The sequence below is a fragment of the Lactuca sativa genome, chromosome 8 (assembly GCF_002870075.4).
Source record: "Lactuca sativa cultivar Salinas chromosome 8, Lsat_Salinas_v11, whole genome shotgun sequence".
Classification (NCBI taxonomy): Eukaryota; Viridiplantae; Streptophyta; class Magnoliopsida; order Asterales; family Asteraceae; genus Lactuca; species Lactuca sativa.
The window spans coordinates 83878635-83901353 of record NC_056630.2 but is presented as its reverse complement, the minus strand read 5'-3'; the positions used below and the strand labels follow the sequence as shown (position 1 = coordinate 83901353).

Genomic DNA, 22719 nt, shown 5'->3' with positions numbered 1-22719 from the left:
GCTTATTACACATGAGTATTGCTATTGGTGCTAACAATGAACTTGTATCGCCGGTTTGATGTTGTCATTCAGAGTTCATTCAAACTGATAACTAAAAATGCTTGAATTTCATCCCAAGCGACCATCATTAAGGAGAAACTATGTGTGATTCAACCAAAAACAATTAGAATGCAAAAAAATATGATAAACACTTGTCATACTTTATGTGTATTTGGAATCAATTGATATATTTAAAACAGCCCAACATCCACATGAACTTCTTAAGCATTTATTCCCTAAATACAAAAAAAAATGCGTGTACAGTTCATAAACAAATCTACAAACAATGCTTTAGACAGATGGTCATCACTACTAAATTGGTAAAAGTTGCACTTTTGTTATGGTATAAAAATCTCATTATGCTCATTTTAGTGATTAATTTGAATGACCAATGTTTAGAGGAATACAATTCAATCCATGTGGTCAGGGAAAGAAGAAGAAAATCCACAACGGTTGAAGCCCCTGGTGTTTCACCACATTTGATCTTTAAAACTACTCAAAACCGTCAAATTATTCTACAAAATCAGCATGGTTAAGGAGATGTTAGTCTAACCCGATTAAATAAAAAACCACATTTACGGTTAGAAAATACATACCCTCCATTCAACTATGTTCTGGACATCTTCCTTCTTGGAGATATAGAAACAAATTATATGGGTTACCTATATGAAGTTTCAAGGGCATTATTGTCAACTGAAAAATGAACATGTTGGACATTGCACATGGAAATTCATAGATCTAGTATTGTCGCCCATATGTATAAAAATCAAGATACTGTCAAGAAAAAAGGAAAACAAACGTGAAGATAAGAGCTTGTTCTTCACCATGTTAGCCTTATGAAATTAGAATCATCATCACTTCAAGGTTTTATCACCCTACCAAAAAAATGAAATCTAGAATTATATATATATGAAATTGTGGTTAAAACAAACGAAATTGATTTATAGTATCTTAAACATGCTATTGAGTCAGGGTCAAAGGTGTTACCACCAAATGTAGAAGCCTCTTAAACATGCATGACAATAGCTTGTCCAAATTATCTTCCTCACAACACCTAGGTTTGTTGAAACAATAATGATCGTTGAAGTTAAACCATTAATTAACCATGACAAGAGGGAAGTTATCACAATGTTCCATAAATCCATCCTTATATACACAAGTACTTTATCATACATAGACACATATATTTAAATAGACTGAAAATACAGAGAATTAAATAAAACGATTGTATGTGTATGTATATGTGAGAGAGTTTTAAACTTTATGGCCTACAAACTGCCTAGAATTTTTCAAACATGATTCTCTAATCGAACAAACAAAAACCTTAAATTTAACCAACAAAACAATTCAACAATTCAAAATCTGGGCAATCAAAGAAAGAACAGGAGAAATATGGAAAAAAAAGGAAAGATAAATGTCTAGTGATCTTCAACTAATTATACGCTTCAATATAATTACCAGGAGTAAATGCTATAGCCTGTTTCCAATACTCAGCGGCTTGGTCAAACCAAGCCTCCGCAATTTCAGAATCCCCCTTCCGAATGGCCTGTTCTCCCTGGTCGGAATAGGTGGGTTAATTCCTTCCCTTAGAACCGTACTTGAGAGTTTCCTACCTCATACTGCTCGGCAGTTAATTCTTTTTGTACCCCATTTGAATCTACCATATCTAACTGAATAAGATTTCCTTTGTCGTATGTGTTCTTCAAATTAGTCGCTCCGGAAAATTCTCTTTCCCAATCAATCAAATTTTACCCAAACCATCATGATGAAATATCCATGTCTCATGTGCATCCATTTTTGGATTTTCTAGAAATACCGATGTCACTAAAAGTCAAAAACTGTTGCACAATCAATCAAGATTTTGTGCATTACACCATCTATATCATCTCACAATCACATCATTTTCATAACTTTGATAACTTAAAGGGTAAATAAGTAAAAGTTGGTTGATATTCCATGACATTAACCTTAATTGTTAATAGTTAATATCAATCTAAAGCATATTATGTGGGTAATTAACTGAAGGCTCATCTAGAATCTTTAAAAGAAATCAGAAAACCATCTCATTTAAAAAAAAAAGATAAAAATAAATAAAAATAACGATGAGGAAATCAACATACCATATTTCCCCCTGTAAAATCCATTTGGTTGTTAATGATAACTCCTAATTGGAGAAGGAAACCCACTAAAAGGATTGTATCCTTTTTAAAACCTATCTCCAACCTAAATGAATGACATATATTTGAAATGTAATATAAAAATGCAAAATAACGGTAACAGAGAAGGTAAAACCTGGCGTACTGGGTTTGTGGCACAGTGGCAGTGGTACCGATCGTCCTGGTTCCTTTCCAGTAAGTTTTCACTTATTTCCAAGCTTTAATAGATGTATACTGAAAATAAACCAAACGAAATTGTAAAACCTGGCAGCCAAAAAACATGAAGAAATGGGTAAAGTACCAGACCTTTATTTCTGTTTATATAAGGTTCTTTAGCTGAAGCCATTCCAAACCTGCTGTCAATCAATTCTGGCTAGGATCGTGACCAGAAGGTAGCTGCTTTAGTGTATGTGGAAACCATAGAGGAAACGAACTGCAATCGACTGTCGACGATTCCAATAGTAGTATCGGTGGTGTTGTTACTGGGTTCGTTGTAAAGAAACAACCATAATCCCCTAAATAGAACCCTAGCACATACCGAACTCTCCCACGATGGTTGCAGGTACTCTAACACATGATTGCCAGCACAAAGGCGTCCATTTCTACTCCTAACTTCAATACCAAGGGTTTTTTCCATAAGAACTACGAATCGATTTCGTGAAGATGGTATGAAGAAGCTGTACAAAGTCTGGCGACCTATATTTGAGATTTCTGATTAAGGTGAAAGAAGTTTAGGAAGAAATTCAGGCGGTGGACTGTGTTCTGCAACTGAAGTGATGCGATTGCCAACATTAGAGGTTGAGATTTGAGGTTATCGGTTGTTAGTTAACGGTGAAGACATTTCAAAAGAGAAACGCAATTGCTAGTACATGGATAACTGGCGGTGAAGATGGGGCGTCGACCTAACGACTGTTGTTGTTCCTCCTCTTTGCTAACTATACCAACAACAGTTGCCTTAGCGGCGTAGCAGCAGTGGGTGCGGTTGACGGGAGGCAAACAAAATCGAGAAGATAGTGGAAGATACCAGATGAGAGAAGCAGTGGGGGAAGATAAAGACATGGTAGATTGCTAACACGTGTCAACAAAAAGAAGCAATGACGTAGGGAAAGAAGTGGAGGCTGAACGAAAGAGAAACAGAAAAGAAGAAGGAGGGAAGACGTGGAAAATAAAAGAGGCGGTAGAGGACACGTGGAAAGTATAAAGGTTTGACAGCAACCAGGAAATTAATTAAAAAAAGATTTCATCTAACAAAAGCCAATTAAAGAAATATCATCTAAGAAAACCCAACGATAGAATAAACACAAAAAAGGCCACTAAAGACAAAAAGCAGAATATACAAGGACGAAAAATGACAGATTTTAGAAATATAAGTAGAATGGGTGGAATAGACAAATCAGGTGCATTGATAAGGTAGGATAATTTTAATATATATATATATATATATATATATATTAATAATTTATAAAAGTTTAATTAATTTTATAACAGTAGTTTTCATGGGTTATAAACTAGTAACGGTAATAATAAACAAACTTCTACTATCAATTATTATAATTAATGTTAATCTTTGTAATATTTTACTCTTGTATGTAGTATAGGGTCCTGTGTGTAAATATCATTGTTATAAAAGTCCCGACTAGGTACCGGTTAATCTCTGATTAATCGTTAGGCGTCACTCGATCGATTAGAGAGGCGCCTAGTGATTAATCATTGCATACACAATGAGTGAAGCACTAGAAAACAATAAAATTTTAATATTTTCAAGAAGTTCTATCTCAATAGAAACTATTTGATGAATGATTCGTGTTGTATTAATCCTATTAACCTATTTTGTTATGATATTAGTTGTATTTAGGAATTTTTTTATGATATTAGTCATATTTCAGTTTTTAAAATTCAACAAATTAGCAATTAATGGTCTCCGATTAATCTCTGCCTAGCCGATTAATCCTTTAACCCCAGTCCACCGACTAACTAACATCGAACACTTTTTACAACCTTGGTAAATATTGTATATTGGTTGTATTATTTAAAACAATTAAATACATCTATAAACCTAACGGTTATTTTCACAAATCAACATATGCACATAATTTTTTTCTAGCAATCTTAGAACCACCCTTGCGTCGATAGTTCTGAAGGGTTTTACCTCTCACCGCTGATCTTTTTCCTCCTCCATGCATGCTCTCCTTGTTGTCATTGACCGCCATCAAGGTCTTCGTCTTTCATCACTCCTTTCTGCTACCTTCACCAGACTCGAGATCCAAGGATTTGTGTCGTATGCTACTACAATCCTTCTACTTGCGGTAAGCAACCTGATTTTTATTACATATTTTTATATCACACATTTTTCTGTTTTCCAGAATCATGACCAAACACAATCACCAACCGCTCTATTAACCACTCATCAACTTGTATATGATGTTATGAATGTGTACTTTGGATTCAGTATCAAGCTTATAGTAAACGGATCGAAATACAAGTTATGGTGTCATGTACTTCTTAACATATGCAAATGAGCCAAAGTTGTTGGTCATATCAATGGAAAGTGATGATGATGAGGATCAAGAGTCAGTTGAATCATGTGTTAAATCATGGTTTTACTTAACCTGTGATCCTAACTTACTTCAAATAATCTCAAGTGACAACTGCACTGCCAAGGATCTATGAGACAAGCTTGATGAGCATTTTCAAAAAAAAAATGTCTAAAACGGTTCAACTATAAGACCAATTTCAAAATACAAAGAAGAGCGCATCTTCGATTATGGAATATTGTCACACACTTAAAAAGTTTGACGATTCCATATCTAATATGGATTCAACAATCACAGAAGTTGAACTTGTAATGCAAATTCTTTGCCAACTACCTCCTTCATATCATTGCATTGTGGATTTTATCACTAATACAAAGTTGTTACCATCCTTTTTAGAGGCCAAGAACATGTTACTACTTCATGAAGAACACAAAGAGAATGTTGGGTACATGTTTGACTCTTCTAACTCCATTATAACGTCCGTAGATTCGGGCTAGACAGTTAAAATATAATAAGCGATAAAAACGATATTTTTATAGAATTCTATTTATGATAAATAACCTTAACCAAAGTTATAGTATATGTAACTAGGATTATCAACATATAAAGAACGCTAAAATCCAACTTTGTATGAAGAAGTTATGCTTCTTCGAAGTTTCGCGATTAAACCGTCACAGCTCTGTGTATCGTAAAAAGTGAAATTTTGATAAATTACTTTTTAGACTAAGTGATCTAAACTAAAGTCGTAGTAGTCGTAAAACCGAGAGCATGCATATAGAGAATGTCCAAATCTAACTTCGTGAGAGGAAGTTATGATTTTTCAAAGTTTCAACGCAGTTGTGTTAGCACAAAAATCAAATTTTAGATCGGTTGATACCTAAATATGAAAACCAAAAACCGACCCGTTGAAAACCAAAAATTTTAGATCGGTTCACGGTTCACGGGAACCGTATTGACAAAAAAACCGAGTCTAATATATATATATATATATATATATATATATATATATATATATATATATATATATATATATATATATATATATATATATATATATATATATATATATTAGTCTACGAGTCCAATAACCTAAACGAAAATCCATATCGACAACTTCAATTTTGTAATTCTAAATTCATTTGAATTTCTTGTTATTTTTATTATTGTATTTATTATACAAATTATAATATATGATATTTGAACTTCATTACATTTTTTAAACTTCATTATGTTTTTTGTAAACTCTTTGACTTACTAATTTTAAGAAAGAGATAACTAAAATGGAGTTTGTAGTTTCAATTGAATTTAATTTTTTTATATTTTACCGGGTACCCGTGAACCGAACCGTGGTTACCCGCTTTCATACGGTTCGGTTTCGGTTTCGGTTAGTGTGCATGAGGTACCCGCCTCGTGGTCACGGTTCACAATTTTATTACTATTCGAACCGAACCGCCCCATGAACACCCCTACAAGGAAGTACGTTGGGCGTACTAGGCAGAAGAATCGCAGGTAACTTATAGAGTACACTGGGTGTACTGAGAAAACACGGGGGGAGGGGGGGTACTCTATCAAGATGAAAACCCTAATTTTTAGGGTATTTTCCCTATTTAAACAACTTATATCACTTTGGGTCATCTTATTGATCAGCTTCCATCATCCTAAACCCTAATCTCAACCCTTAGTCACCTTCTTAGTGTTCTTGAGCTCTTATGAAGGATCTTAGTGTCTTTTTGTGCTTTTTGAAGATATAGAAGGTTATTGAAGATTCATTTATTGGTGTGAAGTTTAGAGATCCAGAGTCATCATCATCTTTGCAAGCCATTTGAGGTATAAAGTTCTCTACTTGATGTATTATGCTAGATCTAGTTTTGGGACCTTGTTTATGCATTTTTGGGTCTTTTGAGCTCAATTTGAGCTTTTGATCTACTCTAGAAGACATGGATGTCAGATCTTAGCTCCATGGAGGTCCCTTGTTCATAAAAATGCAAGCTTTATGAAAGATATTGGTCCATGCATATGTTAAGATCCTTATTAAGCCTCTTTTTGAGTTTTGGGATCCCATTAAGTCATGTATGGGTGTAAAGTTGCAAACTTTACGTATTAAGTCACCCTTTAGAATCAGATCGGGGAGTTTGGCTTAAGGTCTTAACCGAATAAGTGCTTAATGGAGTGGTTTGGTAATTTGGGGAGTACGTTGGGCATGCCTAGCTGGTATGTTGCATGTATTGGCCCTGGAAGGAGTACGCTAAGCGTACGAGCTGAGTACACCCCGCGTACTTAACATGTGGGATTTTGGGCATTGACATTCATAGATTTGGGATATACTTTGGACTTTTAGGGTTTGGGCCTTGTTAGGCAATTAGACTTCTAATTTTGGCATTTGCTAGTATATTGGGCTTTCTTGGAATTTGACCCATGATGGGTTTTGGGCCCAATTTGGAAATTGAGCCATATTGGGCTTTTGTTGCTATTGATTTGGGCTTCAGATTTTGGGCATATTGAGGAAAGGGTAAAATGGACTTTCACCCTGGGTATTGGACAATCGGTCTAAGATTTCAGCTATAGGTCGTGGACCAATTATTTATTTGGTATTATTTGATGTTGTTAGCACGAGGATTTTCTGGACCGACAGTCCGAGCTTTTAGCTGAGATATTCAGCAGCTTGAGGTGAGTTTTCTCACTGTATCCATGGGTCGAAGGCACCAATGTTGGCCATTTACTTGTTATGTGGAATGCTAGTTGTCTCTGTGATGCTTTCATGAAAGACCAGGATCTGGACCTTGACAATTATACGAAAGATGAGGATCTGGCCTCTGGCAGTTGTTTGGACGACCAGGATCTAGCCCCAGGCAGTTATATGAAAGACTAGGATCTAACCCCTAGCACTTGTATGCAAGAACGAGATTTTCCCCTCAACATTACAAGGAAAGACCATGAGGGTAGCCCATGACACTTGTATGTTTTGGTATGTGGTATTTGAGGAACTCACTAAGATTTGTGCTTATGGTTTATTGTTTATGATTTCAGGTACTTCCGATACGAAAAAGGAAGGGCCTGGCTTGACTGCACTGCATCCACCCATGTTTCCATTTGTGATGATTTTGGATTGTGCTCTGATGACTATTTTATTATAAACTAATTTTTGAATGTTTGAATAAAGGATAATCGGTGTTTTGGTTGAAATAAAAATGAAATATTTACCTCATAATATTTGGGTCGTTACACTACGCTTGGATATAAAGAACGTTGAAAACGGAGCTTGTATGGCTGATATATGGATTTTTGAAGTTGCTGCCCCACCAACCCGCTTTGCCACGTTGTACCACACAAAATATAACACGTGTCAGCTTCTAAGAAGGCCGACCAGGCCAGGGCGCCCCCACACCTGGTATGGGCGTGACACACCTCCCTTAAATCCCTCATATAATTGCATTGCAGCTCCCTTTCAGTTCTCTTACACCTCCCATTGCTTTCTCTCTCAACTTCCTTCAATTCTAGCCCCATTTTCCTTTAGTTTTAACTTTTAAGTATCTGGCGAAGCCTTGAGGTACCTGAGAGCCCGACATCTAGTAGCTAGCAAGCTGGAGTTCTGCCTGTGTAATTTTCAGACTTTTGTCTAGGAAATCTCAGTAAGTTAAATTACACTCAACGTTATTTAAGAGTAATTTATATTTATATTCACAGTCATTATTATGAACCTATAAATAAGAATTATCATCAATTTTGAGTCGTTATACCAATTAATCTATTTACGAGGATGATGTCTAGGCTGGATTTAGTGAGCTGTTTAAAGTGGGATTTCCAAACAGTATACTCTGTATACCAAATGGACCCTACCTCCAATATGATCCTACCTGGTTGTTCCTTACTTGATAGATCTTGATGTAGACATTAGGATTAGTGAAGAATCTAGATTATCATTAGTCACAAGGAATATAAGACTAAGACTTAGTAATGTGAACCTAGGTCACATCAGAGGAAAATATAAAGTACCAAGACGAACTTCTACCTAAATTTTGAGGCATCCACTTTTATCAAGTGAGTGCATAGGCCCTTTCATGAACATGATTTTAATACAAATATTAATTAAAGTATTGAACATCTGTAAGAGAGTTTATATGTGAGGTATATGCTCATTTCCTGGAATATGTGTTAAAAACGTATTTGATGATATGTGATATACGAACCAGATATGGTTCTATATGTGTTAAGATATATATCTAATATTTCATGATGATGATGATGATGATGATGATAATAATAATAATAATAATAATAATAATAATAATAATAATAATAATAATAATAGAAGTATCACTGGAGAGAGGATAAAGGTTTGTTAATACCAAAATACTCTGTGTTAAATATACACTGAAGTAAGATAGTGTTGCCTAAGCATAGTTGGTACTAAGAGTTGAGCATTGCAGTCTTACCGAGAGATAATATAAGACTTGAAAAGGAGGATTAAGCTTAATTAAGATAGATATCAGGTAGCATCTTCTTATGAGTACGTGTGAGAAATGAGCGGAGAGTAGAACTTTGACATTCTTGATCCGAGAGTATGGATTAGGTATAGTCATTTATTACCGATCGGAGAGTATGGATTAAGAATAGTTATTCATTCCCGATCCAAGATGTATGGATTAGATACAGTTATTTATTCCTAATCTAAGAGTATGGATTAGGTAAAGCCATTCACTCCTGATCAGAGAGTATAAATTAGTATCAATATGTAAGGATCAACGAATGGGGTGGATTGCTTATATGAGATGTATTTGTGTTAATGATCTTGCTGATTTTTAGGATATATATATATATATATATATATATATATATATATATATATATATATATATATATATATATATATATATTATTAAAACATTGTGGGATTGAAAACCCTGTGTGTTCACCAGGTTTCCTAACTTGAACCACTCAGTTTCTTTGTATCACAGGTAGCGGTACAAATGTACATGAATGATGAGAGTTTCAAGGAGATGTAGACTTTTTGTCTAAGATAGTGTAAGGATTGTTTATGATTATGTTTTGTATCAGTTATGACATCCCAAGTTGTAATTAATCAATGGAAAACATTTCGTGGAAAATACTTTTACGGGACCAAATTTCACATCTATAAATAAACTATGTTTTCAAATAAGCACATGTATATTTTTTAAATGACCGTAAAAATGGAGATGTCACATCCACTAATGTGGCTATCTACTCGGTATCCACACAACCTGGAATACAGTATACATAATAAAAACTACGATAATAGTCGGTGGATGGGGAGGGGTAATTCTAGATTGTCTACTGATACGAACCCTTTTGCAGGAATATCATTGGGACAACAATATGATTTTGTAGGAATTTTGGCCAATCACCCAACAACATATAACACCTTTTCTACATTGTAGCCACTTACATCACCAATCCCGACATACTCTAACACGCTAGAACGACCTCGATTCAGCCCCACTTCATCTTCGAATGACCTATCTATGACCCACAACATATTCCTTCGGGTCTAGCAGCTCACGACCCATTACAACCCACATTTTAGCAACCTCTTGTTGTGCTTCCGGCTCACCAATCCCATCCAACTATTCTCTCCAACAACCATGAACTACTTTTGGAGGACATATATCAGCTTAGTTATGTATTCCAAGCAATGTTTGTTCAACCACCGCAATACAACCACTACTGCATGAACAATCGCATGAGCTAACACGTGGCTTTTAACCAAGCTAACATGCTCTCTCTGTGTAACTCTAAGTCTATTATGGTTGAACTGGTGTTATGCTTACGATTACTCACATTAGTCAAAATCTTTACCCACAATCTTAAAATAAACTCATTTAAATGATGTTCTTAAGTCAAATCATATAGTTAAAAATCTTTTCTTTGTTTGTAACTTCATTATCGATAATTTTGTCTCTGTTACATTTGACCTTCTTGGCTTTCCATAGTCACATAATTCCGTGATCGCTCCGGTACGGTACAAGAATAAGGGTCGAGAACGTGATTTAGTATTTTAGACGTATCTGGTATGAGGGGGTAAGCTCATTCGGTATGTTTTCGATACAGTGTACCACAAAAGCTAGTACAATGCACTAGTTCAAAGCAAAATTCCATATGGTGAAGTTGATGTTTAAATTAAAAAACATAAACAAATTTTATATTAAAAAAACAAAATTTAAAAACATGATTATATTAAAACTAGGGATGTTCATTGATGATTACCCAAACCGAAATTGTATTTCAGATGGTTAACCGAGACTAGCGGTTTACTAATTTCTTAAACCTAAACATAAACAAAAAATACAAGTAACTGGTTTTAGGTTAACCAGTTTTTTCATGTCGTTTTTAGGTTAACCAATTAACCATTTAGTAATTAAAAAAAATGTATTTCAAAATTATTCAGCTTTAAAACTATTTTCAAAATAATGACTGTCTTTCGATAATCTTTTGTAAACATAAAATTTAAAAGTGATAGTAAATAAAAAATAGAGAAATTAAATATCTCTCCACTTTTCTTCATAATTATTTTTCTATCCATGTGTAATGATAACAAACGTCTTAAAATATTATTAATTTTATCAAAATATAACACTTGTCATCATTTAATGGACAGAAAAATAAGTGGAAAAAAAAAATAGCACGATGTTTAATTTTTCCAAAAAAATAGAATATTCATTTATTTAGATTAAAAAGTAACAGACTAAATCTTTAGTCTATTATGTATTCACCTCGGTTGTATTTTAAGACTATAATTATTAACAAATATGAAAATTGTTAATTGGAATTGATAATTCCTAATAATAAATCTAACATTAACATGAAACTTTAAACCTAAATATTATCTTAAAATATAAAATATTCACATCAATTGTGCTTAAGACTATAATTATTAACAAATATAAAAATTGTTAATTGAAATTCATAACTCCTAATAATAAATATAATATTAACATGAAACTTTAAACCTAAATATTATCTAAAAATATAAAATTAAAATTCAGTTTTTTGGTTAACCAACCGTGCTAAAAAAAACATGAAGTGTAACCGAACCTAAAAACTAATGCTTTTACTGGTTTGATTAACCAAACCGAAAAAAAAGTCAAAATAACAGGTTCGGCTAACCTGAAAATTGGTATGGTTTGTCGGGTTTTAGATTCGGTTTTTCAATTTCGGCTATTTTGAATGTTGGAATCCTAAGTCGAGTAGGACTTGGAGACCAAGTAATAGCAACCTAGTTTTTAGGAAATCATAAACAAGTAGGTTTCTAGTTTCCTAATTGTAATCTAATTACAAGTCGGTAGTTAGGAGTATATATATACATTGTTTTAGGTTGAGTTAGGATCATTGGAAAACATTGTAATATCGTGAGTTTTGAGAGAGTTTCTCATATAATCAAAGAGTTATTTTGATTAAAACAATCGTGTTTACATATTCCAATCTTTAATTGGTATCAGAGCCAAGAAAAAAGAAACTGTGAGATCAATTCTTACCTGTTGACGAGTCAGGTCAACATGACAGATACAGGGGGAGAAGGAGAAGCTCCGGTGAGAGTGAAAGAAATTGTGTCAACCATTGTAGCGTGTCCTATGTTGAACTTAACGAATTACACTGTATGGTTAATGAGAATGAAAGTGGTATTAAAGATTCACAAGGCTTGGACAGTGATCGATCCAGGAACAGAGAAAAACGAGGAGAAAGATTACCTTGCTATGGGGTTGCTTTATCAGGCAATTCCAGAAAGCTTGATAATGCAAATTGGTGATGTCGATTCTTCAAAGGTTCTATGGGAATTGATCAAGGCTCGTTATGTAGGAGCTGATAGGGTGAAAGAGGCCCGATTGCAAACCCTAAACGCCGAATTCGATCGGCTAAAGATGATGGAGTCGGAAACCATCGACGCGTATGCTGGAAAGCTGTCCGGTATAGCCTCGAAATCATCAGCTTTAGGAGAGGTTATTGATGAATCGAAATTAGTGAAGAAGTTCCTCAAAACCTTGCCTCGTTCGAAGTTTATACACATCGTCGCCTCTTTGGAACAGGTGCTCGATCTGAAATCCGTCGGATTCGAAGATGTAGTCGGTCGATTAAAGGCATACGAAGAAAGAATAAGGGAAGAAGATATTAGCGAGGCAGATCAGTCGAAGGTGTTATTTGTGAAATCGATGTCTGAAGTAGGAGGCTCGTCGGCTGGTGGGGGTAACTCGTCGATAACGAAGGGAAAGTGGAAAGGATCGGATGAGTTTAATGGGACTAACGGGTCAAATGGATTCGGATCTGGAGGGTCATGTGGGTCAGGTGGGCCCAAAAGAAATAATATTGTTTCTCAAAGTAATCGGTCTAATAAACAGTCCAATTCCGATTTAATTCAACCCAATTCCAACAATTGCAAAAAATGTAATTGTTGTTGCGACAAAAATCGGAAAAATAGGGAAAATGACCGATCTAAGGTCATTTGTTTTCGGTGTGACAAACCAGGTCATTTTGCTTCTGAATGTCCGGAACGACTCCAAAAATTACAAGACGGTGATTTTTTGGAACGTGACGACAGCGACGAATCCGTGTTCTAAATACGGATCGGGTTGAAGAATTCTCTAGAAGGACTTAGAGATTCGGGGTGATTGTTGGAATCCTAAGTCGAGTAGGACTTGGAGACTAAGTAATAGCAACCTAGTTTTTAGGAAATCATAAACAAGTAGGTTTCTAGTTTCCTAATTGTAATCTAATTACAAGTCGGTAGTTAGGAGTATATATATACATTGTTTTAGGTCGAGTTAGGATCATTGGAAAACATTGTAATATCGTGAGTTTTGAGAGAGTTTCTCATATAATCAAAGAGTTATTTTGATTAAAACAATCGTGTTTACATATTCCAATTTTTATTGAACACCCCTAATTAAAACCAATAAAATTCTAGATTCGAAAAATATGAACAACTTTCTATTGACTTTGTTATGGTATCTACCTGACGACATATACCCGTGTCAAAAAAACATTTTCAAAGTAGGGATGACTAGTTGGTACAAAATCCCGATCTCGAAACCGATATCGAATAATACATAATTTAAACATATGAGACACTTCTCAACACATTAAAATCAACCTCGTAACTTTTAGGTAAAATATAACCTAGTAAAATATATAATAATTACATTATTGCTTATTACTCATTTGTTTTATTAAATTGTTGCTAAATGGTGGTCAAGTTATGGAGGCGAGAGCCTCGAACTTCAACATCTTGCTATTCGTATCGTGAGCCTCATGTAGTGCCACCGGATGTGAGAGAAACTGGAGCACTTTTGACCATATACACTCCAAGAGGAGGAACCGTTTGGAGCAACGAGGTTGAATGAATTGGTGTTTGTGAAATATAACATCAACCTTGATACACGACTTCAAAAGAGAAAAGAAAGAGGGGAGACCTATGATCCAATATGTTTGTCGAACATGGAGTCAGATGATGAATGGATTACTGAAAAGAAGGATGTATGTCTCCCTAAAGATATCTCATGGATGGATGTTCATGAATGTTTTAAAGAGGATGAAGGAACTAGTACTAATAAAAGGAAAAGAGGTAAATTTTACAAATGGCTGATTATATATTATACTATTAATAACTAATAAGTATCAAGTTTAATAAATATAAGCTTTATTTATTTGTAGGACCAATGAACCTAAACAAAGTGCCTAATGTTAAAGACAAAGCTAAAAGCCAATTTGTTGACTTAGATGATGAGGATGAGGAGGAGGGAGATGATATTGGTTTCCATGAGACAATGGTGGTTGAAGATGAAGATGATGATGACCACTTTATCCCTGAAGTTTAGTTTTATGATTCAAACACACTAAGTCTTTTTGTTATTTGCTTTGTTACTAAATCACTAGTTATTTTTTGATACTTTATGACGTGTATAACCCTAACTAGTGAATTTGTAACATATTAGTAAATGTGCTTAAATATTCAGCTTATATTTTGATTACACATGATGTTATATACAATTTTTTGTATATAATTTTTAGTGTCATGACTCTTACGAGTCGAGCCATGAATTAACAACTATGCATATTAGTATTTTAATTATCAATCTAGATTAAACATTAATTGATGTCATATCTTATCCAAAAACATATTATTTTAAACAGAATTTGGAGTTGGACATCTATTTCATTTTTGAATTTTAGTTTTCAATTTCTTATTTGTAATTTGTTTATGGAAGTTTATTGATTTCTAATAACAAACCCCCCACTTTAACATCTGATATGTGTCACGTGAAAGTGGTATAAAATAGTTTGTTATGTATCTCAACGGTTCGACCATGTTTACTCTATATTATTTTTTAATTAGTATATTGTAGTAGTGATTTGTGTTATTTTTATCATTTTATTTGTTGGTTTGAAACCAAACAATCACATGGTGCATCCTTCGTGTGTGAAGTGACCAATATACATGGGGGGCTTAGAGGGGGGCAAAGTGGGCAGCTGAACAGGGTCCAAATTTTTTCATTATATATTTTTATTTAAAACTACAAAATTATAATAAACATAAGGACCCTTTTTTCTTATTCGTCCTGGGCCTTTAAGAATATTTCATTTTTCAGAACCGGCCCTGCCAATATAGCTTTCTTTATGTAATTTTGTATCGTTTAGAACCTTCCTAGATTTATTTTAATAAAAATCTTGCTTTTTCTAGAAAAGGAAACAAGATAAATACCTTTCTCTATGATCTTTATACACAAAGATGGTGTACAAAGGGACAACATGTCTCATGATTCCATTCAAAAGTGATACGGTCATCCATGTGAAAAGTGATATGGTCATCAATGTGGTATTTGTTACTTTGAAGTGATGTATATTATCTTCTAATCTTCTATCATGCATTTATGATTTTACACCTCATATCTCAAACGATATCAAAACAAGTCTCTAGAAAAATAATATATTGAATTTATGTATTTTCTTCGGAACAATAATCACCACGAAATTGTAATTGGTTGAATACTTGATATTGTAGTGTCATGCAACAATATTAATGATCAAATTGTCTTTTTAATGTTTTATGTTTTGACATCTTAAGTTTTTCTGTTAAGTATAAAAATTTTTACATTTATAAAATTATAACACCTTACAATTATAAAATACACAAGTGAATAATACAAATTGATTCATAACTTATTGTTCCCTAGCATTGTAATCCTAAATATGCATTGTTCCCATCAATTTTTTGGTTACAAATGACGACACCATAACTAACTGATAATTTTGCTTATTTTTTGAATTTTTTTAAGTTATTATTTTGTCAAAGCTTAAAAACTAGTTTTTTAACAAGTTACCTAGGTTATTTTTTTACAAATTGATTCATAACTTATTGTTCCCTAGCATTGTAATCCTAAATATGCATTGTTCTCATCAATTTTTTGGTTACCAATGATGCACCATAACTAACTGATAAGTCTTATTTTTTGAATTTTTTAAAGTTATTATTTTGTTAAAGCTTAAAAACTAGTTTTTTAAAAAGTTACCTAGGTTATTTTTTCATGATTTTTTTTTTCAAATATATCCTTAATTAACTAAAAATGCAAAACATACCCAATCTTTTGTCGGCTAGTTTTTCAATTAGTATGTAAAACATAATTTTAATTGATAAAAGTTTCTTTATTATTTTATTTTATTTATTTTTTTTGGAATAACAAATCTACCATACTTCTTTATTACTTATAAATGCACCTATGTCTCTACCAACACTTAAACCCTTATTTTGGAAGAAGATCAACATATAATATTGTTGTGTTATATGTCCTATGATACCTTAGCTGATAAAGTTATTTTGACTAACTTACGGTGATTATTTTAACAAAAGGAACTTTGTGAAGTTTTATTAATCCAAATTTTTGTTTTTTTCTTCCCGGCATTGATATCCAGTTTTCTTGTTATTGTCGCACCTTCCATAATTTGTCATATAGTCGTGTTTGGTATGATATTTGACACTTTTAGTTATTATAAGATTCATAACTTTGTAGGTTTATTAGATTTTTATATTATTAAAAAACTTATAAATACACAACGCGTCCCCTAAGGATTGCCGTTGTTGTTGGCAATTGCCAACTATAAAGTTGACATCCTCAAAGAAAGCTACTACCATTTCCCGCATAATGCGACACATGGGGGAATAGTACAAAGACCAACTAAAATACACTTTTCTTGAATGCTTAAATAAAACAAAATTAATTACTAATTTTCACATTTCTAATTTCTAATTTCTAATATATAGTAGTAAAAGCTTTGCATTCATGTAACAGATAGATGAGCTATGCCGTTAACATTAAACAGTCTATTTATATTTAGATTTTGTTGTAACATAACTTTTTAAAGTTGTACCAAACATGAAGATACTATATATTGACATAAAAGAGACAAGATTTTAATATAAACTAAATACTTGAGGTTAAACATGGAAGTTAAAGATATGAGTTTTAAATCTAATCATCTAATTATTGTATATTGAAATTTTTAATAATTGGGTTTTAATTATTTGATAAATAAATTTTGTTTATGAATATATGATTAGGGATATCAAAGTTTTAAATAGGAAAAAAAATACGATCTTAATAGTTATTAATTAGATATAAACCGTAAAATATTGAAACTAATCATCTAATTTTTTCTATAAGTTCATAGACACATCCAAACTATTTTTTTTATGATTTATTTATTTAGAAATAGTTCTTAATTATGATTATATTCTATCACACAACCAACTCTAGTAATTCACTTCCAAACATTCTTTAACTAAAGTTGGGTTTTATATTAAAAAATAAAAAAATATTACCTAAAGTTCTAAAATAATGTGCATCACGTGCATATTCTTGGAGAATTAAAATCAAACATTTATTTTGTAATTTCAATTAAAAAAATGAAAGCGAATTATATTTACCAAGGAATAATTGGAGTACGTTCATCTGTTCAATAAATCAAAATAAAATAATTTTGTACGTGACTCAAAATTCAACGAAGAAAACGTGGATTAAGTTTAAAGATGCATTGGTTCGTGATGTTTTGAACTTAAAAATGTAGTTTATATCTATTTTATAAAGCTTAAAACTAACTATAATTTTTTTAATCCAAACATGATACTTTAAAAATTATAACAAACATGTTGACCAAGAAATACATATAAAACAATTATAAGAACTTAAATATAAATTTAAAATTCACAGATGAATAAAAAAAAAAACAATGTCAAACCGACTATTATAGTATTGGTTAAAATAATTGTTAATAAATAAATGGGACATAGGGAATTTCAAAAATCTCTGTATTTCTATATTCTACGCAACGGTTTAAGCTAACATCGACTTCGTGGCACACTCGTTGTGTTCTACGCTTGTTGCCGGTTGCTGCCGCCCTTCCTCCTCCGTGCTCCGTCTTTCACCCCAACCCGAAACAAATCAACTCCAAGAAACTCTGTTTATTATTATTATTACATACATTCTATTTTATTTCCGATAAAAAAGGTAAAGTGAACTCTGAACTCTTGATCTTTCGTCTTTCAAGATTCTGATTATTCGGAAACCCAAAAATCTTGCTTTTGATACTAATAAACCCTGGATCAATTTTGAGTTTCTGATGCATGTAGCACATGTGTTTTTAGCGATTACTTGGAGTATTATTCTCTCTGTTTTTTGGTAATCAGATTGATTTTAAACTTTGATTTGAGGAATTTTTTGTGATTTGATTGATGCGTATATGGTGGAATGTTTTGGGATCATGCACTCGATTTCCATTTTCTATGTGTATCGATATGTACAATGCAATTGATACTTGAACATGTCCCGGAAAGAAATTATTTTGGGATTCTTGGTTTCGTTTTAAGAAACAAGAACCTGACCTTTGGTTAATGTTTACAATCCAATTTATGGGCATGATTTAATATACTAAGATTAAGATTAAACCCAACGAAATATCGTTAAACAATGGATTTTTGTGCTTTCTTCTTGTGTTCGATACATGGGTATGTTATAATCTTTTGAAATTATGCTATTGGTTCTATATTTTCTATATATACCATGATCTGTTTTTTTGATTTCCCGATCAAATCTTGATTGATGAATGCTATTTGTTCAAATGTAGGTAGCATTTGATCTTGAAGAAAGAAAATGGCTACTGTATCAGATATTACAGTGTCTGCTGCCATTAACAGTCTATCTGCCCTACTATTTCTTGTGGCATTTGCAATCTTACGCCTTCAACCAGTGAATGATCGAGTTTACTTCCCAAAATGGTATCTCAAAGGCATAAGAGAAAATCCAAGTACTTCAGGACCTCTTGTAAAGAAATTTGTCAATCTTGATTTTAGAATGTATTTAAGATTCTTAAATTGGGTGCCTGCTGCATTAAGAATGCCAGAACCTGAGCTTATTGATCATGCTGGCCTTGATTCTGCTGTCTACATTCGAATCTATCTTCTAGGGTTAGTAATTTTCTTGACCTGTTTGATCGAAACTTCATTGTTTTTCTTTTTTACTTATTAGTATCAATAATTCTATGCAGCTTGAAGATATTTGTTCCTATTGCTATACTTGCTTTTGGTGTTCTGTTACCTGTTAATTATACAGCTGGAAATTTCAAGGATATAACTACTAATATGAAAGATATAACTTTTGGTGAGATAGACAAGTTTTCAATATCCAATGTCCCTCCTGCATCAAAAAGGTATGAATATTTTTTTGGGTTTATACTTTATAGGTTAAGGGTTTAAGGTTGAAATCCATCATCCAACTATTTGTTGACATGTTTATCAGGTTAATTGTGCATATAGCAATGGCGTATGTCTTCACGTTTTGGACATGTTATATTCTTTATAAAGAATATAAAATTGTAACTAACATGAGGTTGCATTTTCTTGCTTCAGAAAACCGTCGTCCAGATCAATATACTGTAAGTTTTTGAGTTGTGAACACAATATATGTTTTCTTGAAAAAATTAGTGTTTTATATTTTTTTCTTTTATAATTTTTGTTTTATGTGTAGGTTCTTGTGAGAAATGTCCCCCCAGATCCAGATGAAACTGTTAGTGAACATGTTGAGCATTTCTTCATTGTTAATCATCCCGATCAATATCTTGTACATAAGGTTCGCTTCTTTCTTGAAGAACATTTAAAAGGGTAAACTGCAATAAATAGTAATCTACATTCACATGAAAGACTTTTACTCAGTATTCAAGAGATTAGAGTTTGAGTATTAGCAAGTTGCAGAATAGCAACATGATTTTAAAGTATGTTGTTATTTCTTGCAATATGCCTTTTTAGTATTAAGATCAACTCATATGGATAAGCGTAAGGATCTGTAAACTTGCCCAATTTTGAAGTTTTCTCTTGAGTTAGTATGTAGATTCAATGTAAATATCAGTTTCTTGGATCGTAGGTGGTGTACAATGCAAATAAGCTTGCAAAAATGGTGGATAAGAGTAAGGATTTGCATAATCGGCTTACTTACTACTCAAATAAGTACGAAAGAAGTAATAAAAGGCCTACCACTAAGGTTTGTGACTACAAATTGTTCGTCTTTAATTTGTTTTTATAAGTTTGAATATAATTCCATTTTCGTTATCTGTATAGACAGGCTTTTGGGGACTTTGGGGAAAGACTATTGATGCGATTGATTACTATACAGAAGAAATCGAGAAGCTCGCCAAAGAAGTAAGTGAACACGATTTGGAATTTACTCTTTCTTGACCTGAATTTGCTTTGAACTGAATTTGTTATATCGGATGATTTGATAAACTAGGAATTAGCAGAACGAGAACGGGTGATTGGTGACCCGAAAGCTGTAGTTCCAGCTGCGTTTGTTTCGTTCAAATCGCGATGGGGTGCAGCCGTTTGTGCTCAAACACAACAAACGAGGAATCCGACTCGTTGGCTCACGGATTGGGCTCCGGAGCCACGCGATGTGTATTGGGACAATCTTGCGATACCATTTGTCGAACTCAATGTTCGAAGATTAATCATGGCTGTTGCTCTTTTTGGTCTTACTTTCTGTTTCATGATCCCTATCGCCATTGTTCAAACTTTAGCCAACATCGAATCAATCGAGAAAGTTTTACCCTTCCTGAAACCCATTATCCAGAAGTAAGCGAGAGCTTTCTAAGATTAAAATCGTTTTTTCATCAAAATCGATTCTTAATTTGCGTTTATTTTATTTTCTCTCTCTGTCACAGAGATTCGGTTAAGTCTGTGATTCAAGGGTTTCTTCCCGGGATCGTTTTGAAGATTTTTCTCATCGTTCTTCCCATGATTCTAATGGAAATGTCTAAAATAGAAGGCCTCACAGCAGTCTCAGCTTTGGAAGCAAGATCAGCAGGAAAATTTCATCTCTTTTTGCTTGTGAACGTGTTTCTCGGAAGCATCATAACTGGAACTGCGCTTCAGCAACTCAAAGAGTTCTTGGATCAGTCGCCATCCCAGTAATCTTTCATTCTTCACAAAATTTCACTCTCTAAACATAATCAACATGATTTTGACATTTCTAATACTCAATTTAGGATTCCAGAAACTGTTGGTGTGTCGATTCCAATGAAAGCGACATTCTTTATCACTTACATCATGGTCGATGGTTGGGCTGGAATAGCTGCTGAGATTCTGAGACTGGTTCCACTGGTTATCTATCATTTAAAGAACGTGTTCTTGGTGAAAACCGAAAAGGACAGAGAGGAAGCCATGGATCCTGGTTCATTGCTTTGGCCTGTAACTGAGCCTCGATTACAGTTGTACTTCCTGCTTGGACTCGTGTACTCAACCATCACTCCTATACTCCTTCCATTCATCATTGTCTTCTTCGCATTTGCTTATATGGTTTTTCGTCATCAGGTAACTTGATTTTGCTTATATCTGAAACACAATATAAAGGTTGAATTTGTAAGTAATTTTTTTTGTTTTGTGGTGTTAGATTATCAATGTGTATCACCAGAAGTATGAGAGTGCAGCATCGTTTTGGCCAGATGTTCATAGGCGTATTATTATTGGTTTGATGATTTCACAGTTGTTGTTGATGGGATTATTGAGCACAAAAGAGGCTGCAAATTCGACACCTTTTCTTCTTGTACTTCCGGTTTTAACCTTCTGGTTTCATAGGTTTTGTAAAAACCGATTCGAATCTGCATTCAGAAAATTCCCATTACAGGTTAGAAATCTTGTTTTTGACTTAATAGACTTTGATTGTTTGGGAAAACAATTAATCAAACATTAATATGAATAAAAGGAAAAAGGGGCTAATACTATTGATAGACATGTGGAAAGACAAAAGTGCCCTCTATGTTTTACAACAAATAACTTGATTACAGGATGCAATGATCAAGGATACACTAGAAAAGGCAACAGAACCACACCTGGATCTGAAAGGGTACCTGAAGGATGCTTATATACATCCAGTTTTCAAAAGTGCAGATATTGATATATCAATGGAACTTGATGATGAAGATGATTTTCAAGTTGTTGCTACAAAACGGACATCAAGAAGAGGGAGTCAAACTGCAACTCGAGAAGGTAGTCCTGAGGACAGATCCGGTATTTTGTCTGTTTAAAGATCGTCATTTGTCGATGATTATGAAAGAAAAGATGTGGTTTTTTTTGTATATACTGAGGAAAGAAATTGTACGATAACCTATCATTGGCACTTCATTATTATTCATCTCATTCTTTGTATAAGAAAGCTGGTATCTCTTTTTTTACTTTGACTTAATGAAGACATGACTTAATATGATAAAGGTTTTATTAAGTCATGGTAAACCAAGGATAATGATGGGATAGTGGAACATGGTCAACCAAGGTCAAGTAATTTAGTGGTGGTTTAAGTGCATGTAAGAGGGTAATATGGTAATTTAGTGGTATGGTTGAAGCGTAAAAGACCAAGAGGGTAATATAGTTTTGAGAACGAGTTTCACTGTATTTTTACTTTTTTGATATGAACAAATTTTATCCT

The 22719-nt window shown here is 33.3% G+C and overlaps 2 protein-coding genes and 1 long non-coding RNA gene across 16 annotated transcripts; 2 read left to right on the top strand and 1 right to left on the bottom strand.

The window, feature by feature from the left end:
* Positions 1-191: 191 nt before the first annotated feature.
* On the bottom strand, positions 192-3387 carry LOC111913752 (uncharacterized). Of its 14 annotated transcripts, XR_002857602.3 has the most exons (6): positions 2502-3382; positions 1498-2429; positions 1027-1093; positions 864-914; positions 636-701; positions 192-554 (listed from the first exon to the last, which is right to left on the bottom strand). It is a non-coding gene; the product is annotated as an uncharacterized LOC111913752 (long non-coding RNA). The 14 variants fall into 14 exon arrangements; XR_002857605.3 differs by having other exon boundaries at positions 864-932; positions 1027-2429; positions 2502-3385; XR_002857600.3 differs by having other exon boundaries at positions 1027-2429; positions 2502-3384.
* Positions 3388-12261: 8874 nt separating this feature from the next.
* Positions 12262-13317, top strand: LOC111913729 (uncharacterized). Its single transcript, XM_023909434.1, has one exon. It carries the CDS (start codon positions 12262-12264, stop codon positions 13315-13317), a length of 1056 nt encoding a protein of 351 aa, XP_023765202.1.
* A 4751-nt stretch (positions 13318-18068) lies between these two features.
* LOC111913751 (CSC1-like protein At4g02900) lies at positions 18069-22468 on the top strand. Its single transcript, XM_023909455.3, has 12 exons — positions 18069-18258; positions 18875-19214; positions 19295-19456; positions 19546-19681; positions 19774-19875; positions 20167-20283; positions 20361-20441; positions 20530-20870; positions 20960-21205; positions 21284-21608; positions 21688-21921; positions 22082-22468. The coding sequence occupies exons 2-12, from the start codon at positions 18901-18903 to the stop codon at positions 22319-22321; spliced, it is 2298 nt and encodes a 765-aa protein (XP_023765223.1). The 5' UTR covers positions 18069-18258; positions 18875-18900; the 3' UTR covers positions 22322-22468.
* Positions 22469-22719: the final 251 nt, after the last annotated feature.

Excerpts from the sequence above, each read along its gene's own strand:
- LOC111913729 (XM_023909434.1), top strand. The coding sequence starts at position 12,262 with ATGACAGATACAGGGGGAGAAGGAGAAGCTCCGGTGAGAGTGAAAGAA.
- LOC111913751 (XM_023909455.3), top strand. The coding sequence starts at position 18,901 with ATGGCTACTGTATCAGATATTACAGTGTCTGCTGCCATTAACAGTCTA. Across the intron at positions 19,682-19,773 it reads GTCGTCCAGATCAATATACT|GTTCTTGTGAGAAATGTCCC; the intron begins GTAAGTTTTTGA and ends TTTTATGTGTAG. Across the intron at positions 21,922-22,081 it reads TCAGAAAATTCCCATTACAG|GATGCAATGATCAAGGATAC; the intron begins GTTAGAAATCTT and ends ACTTGATTACAG.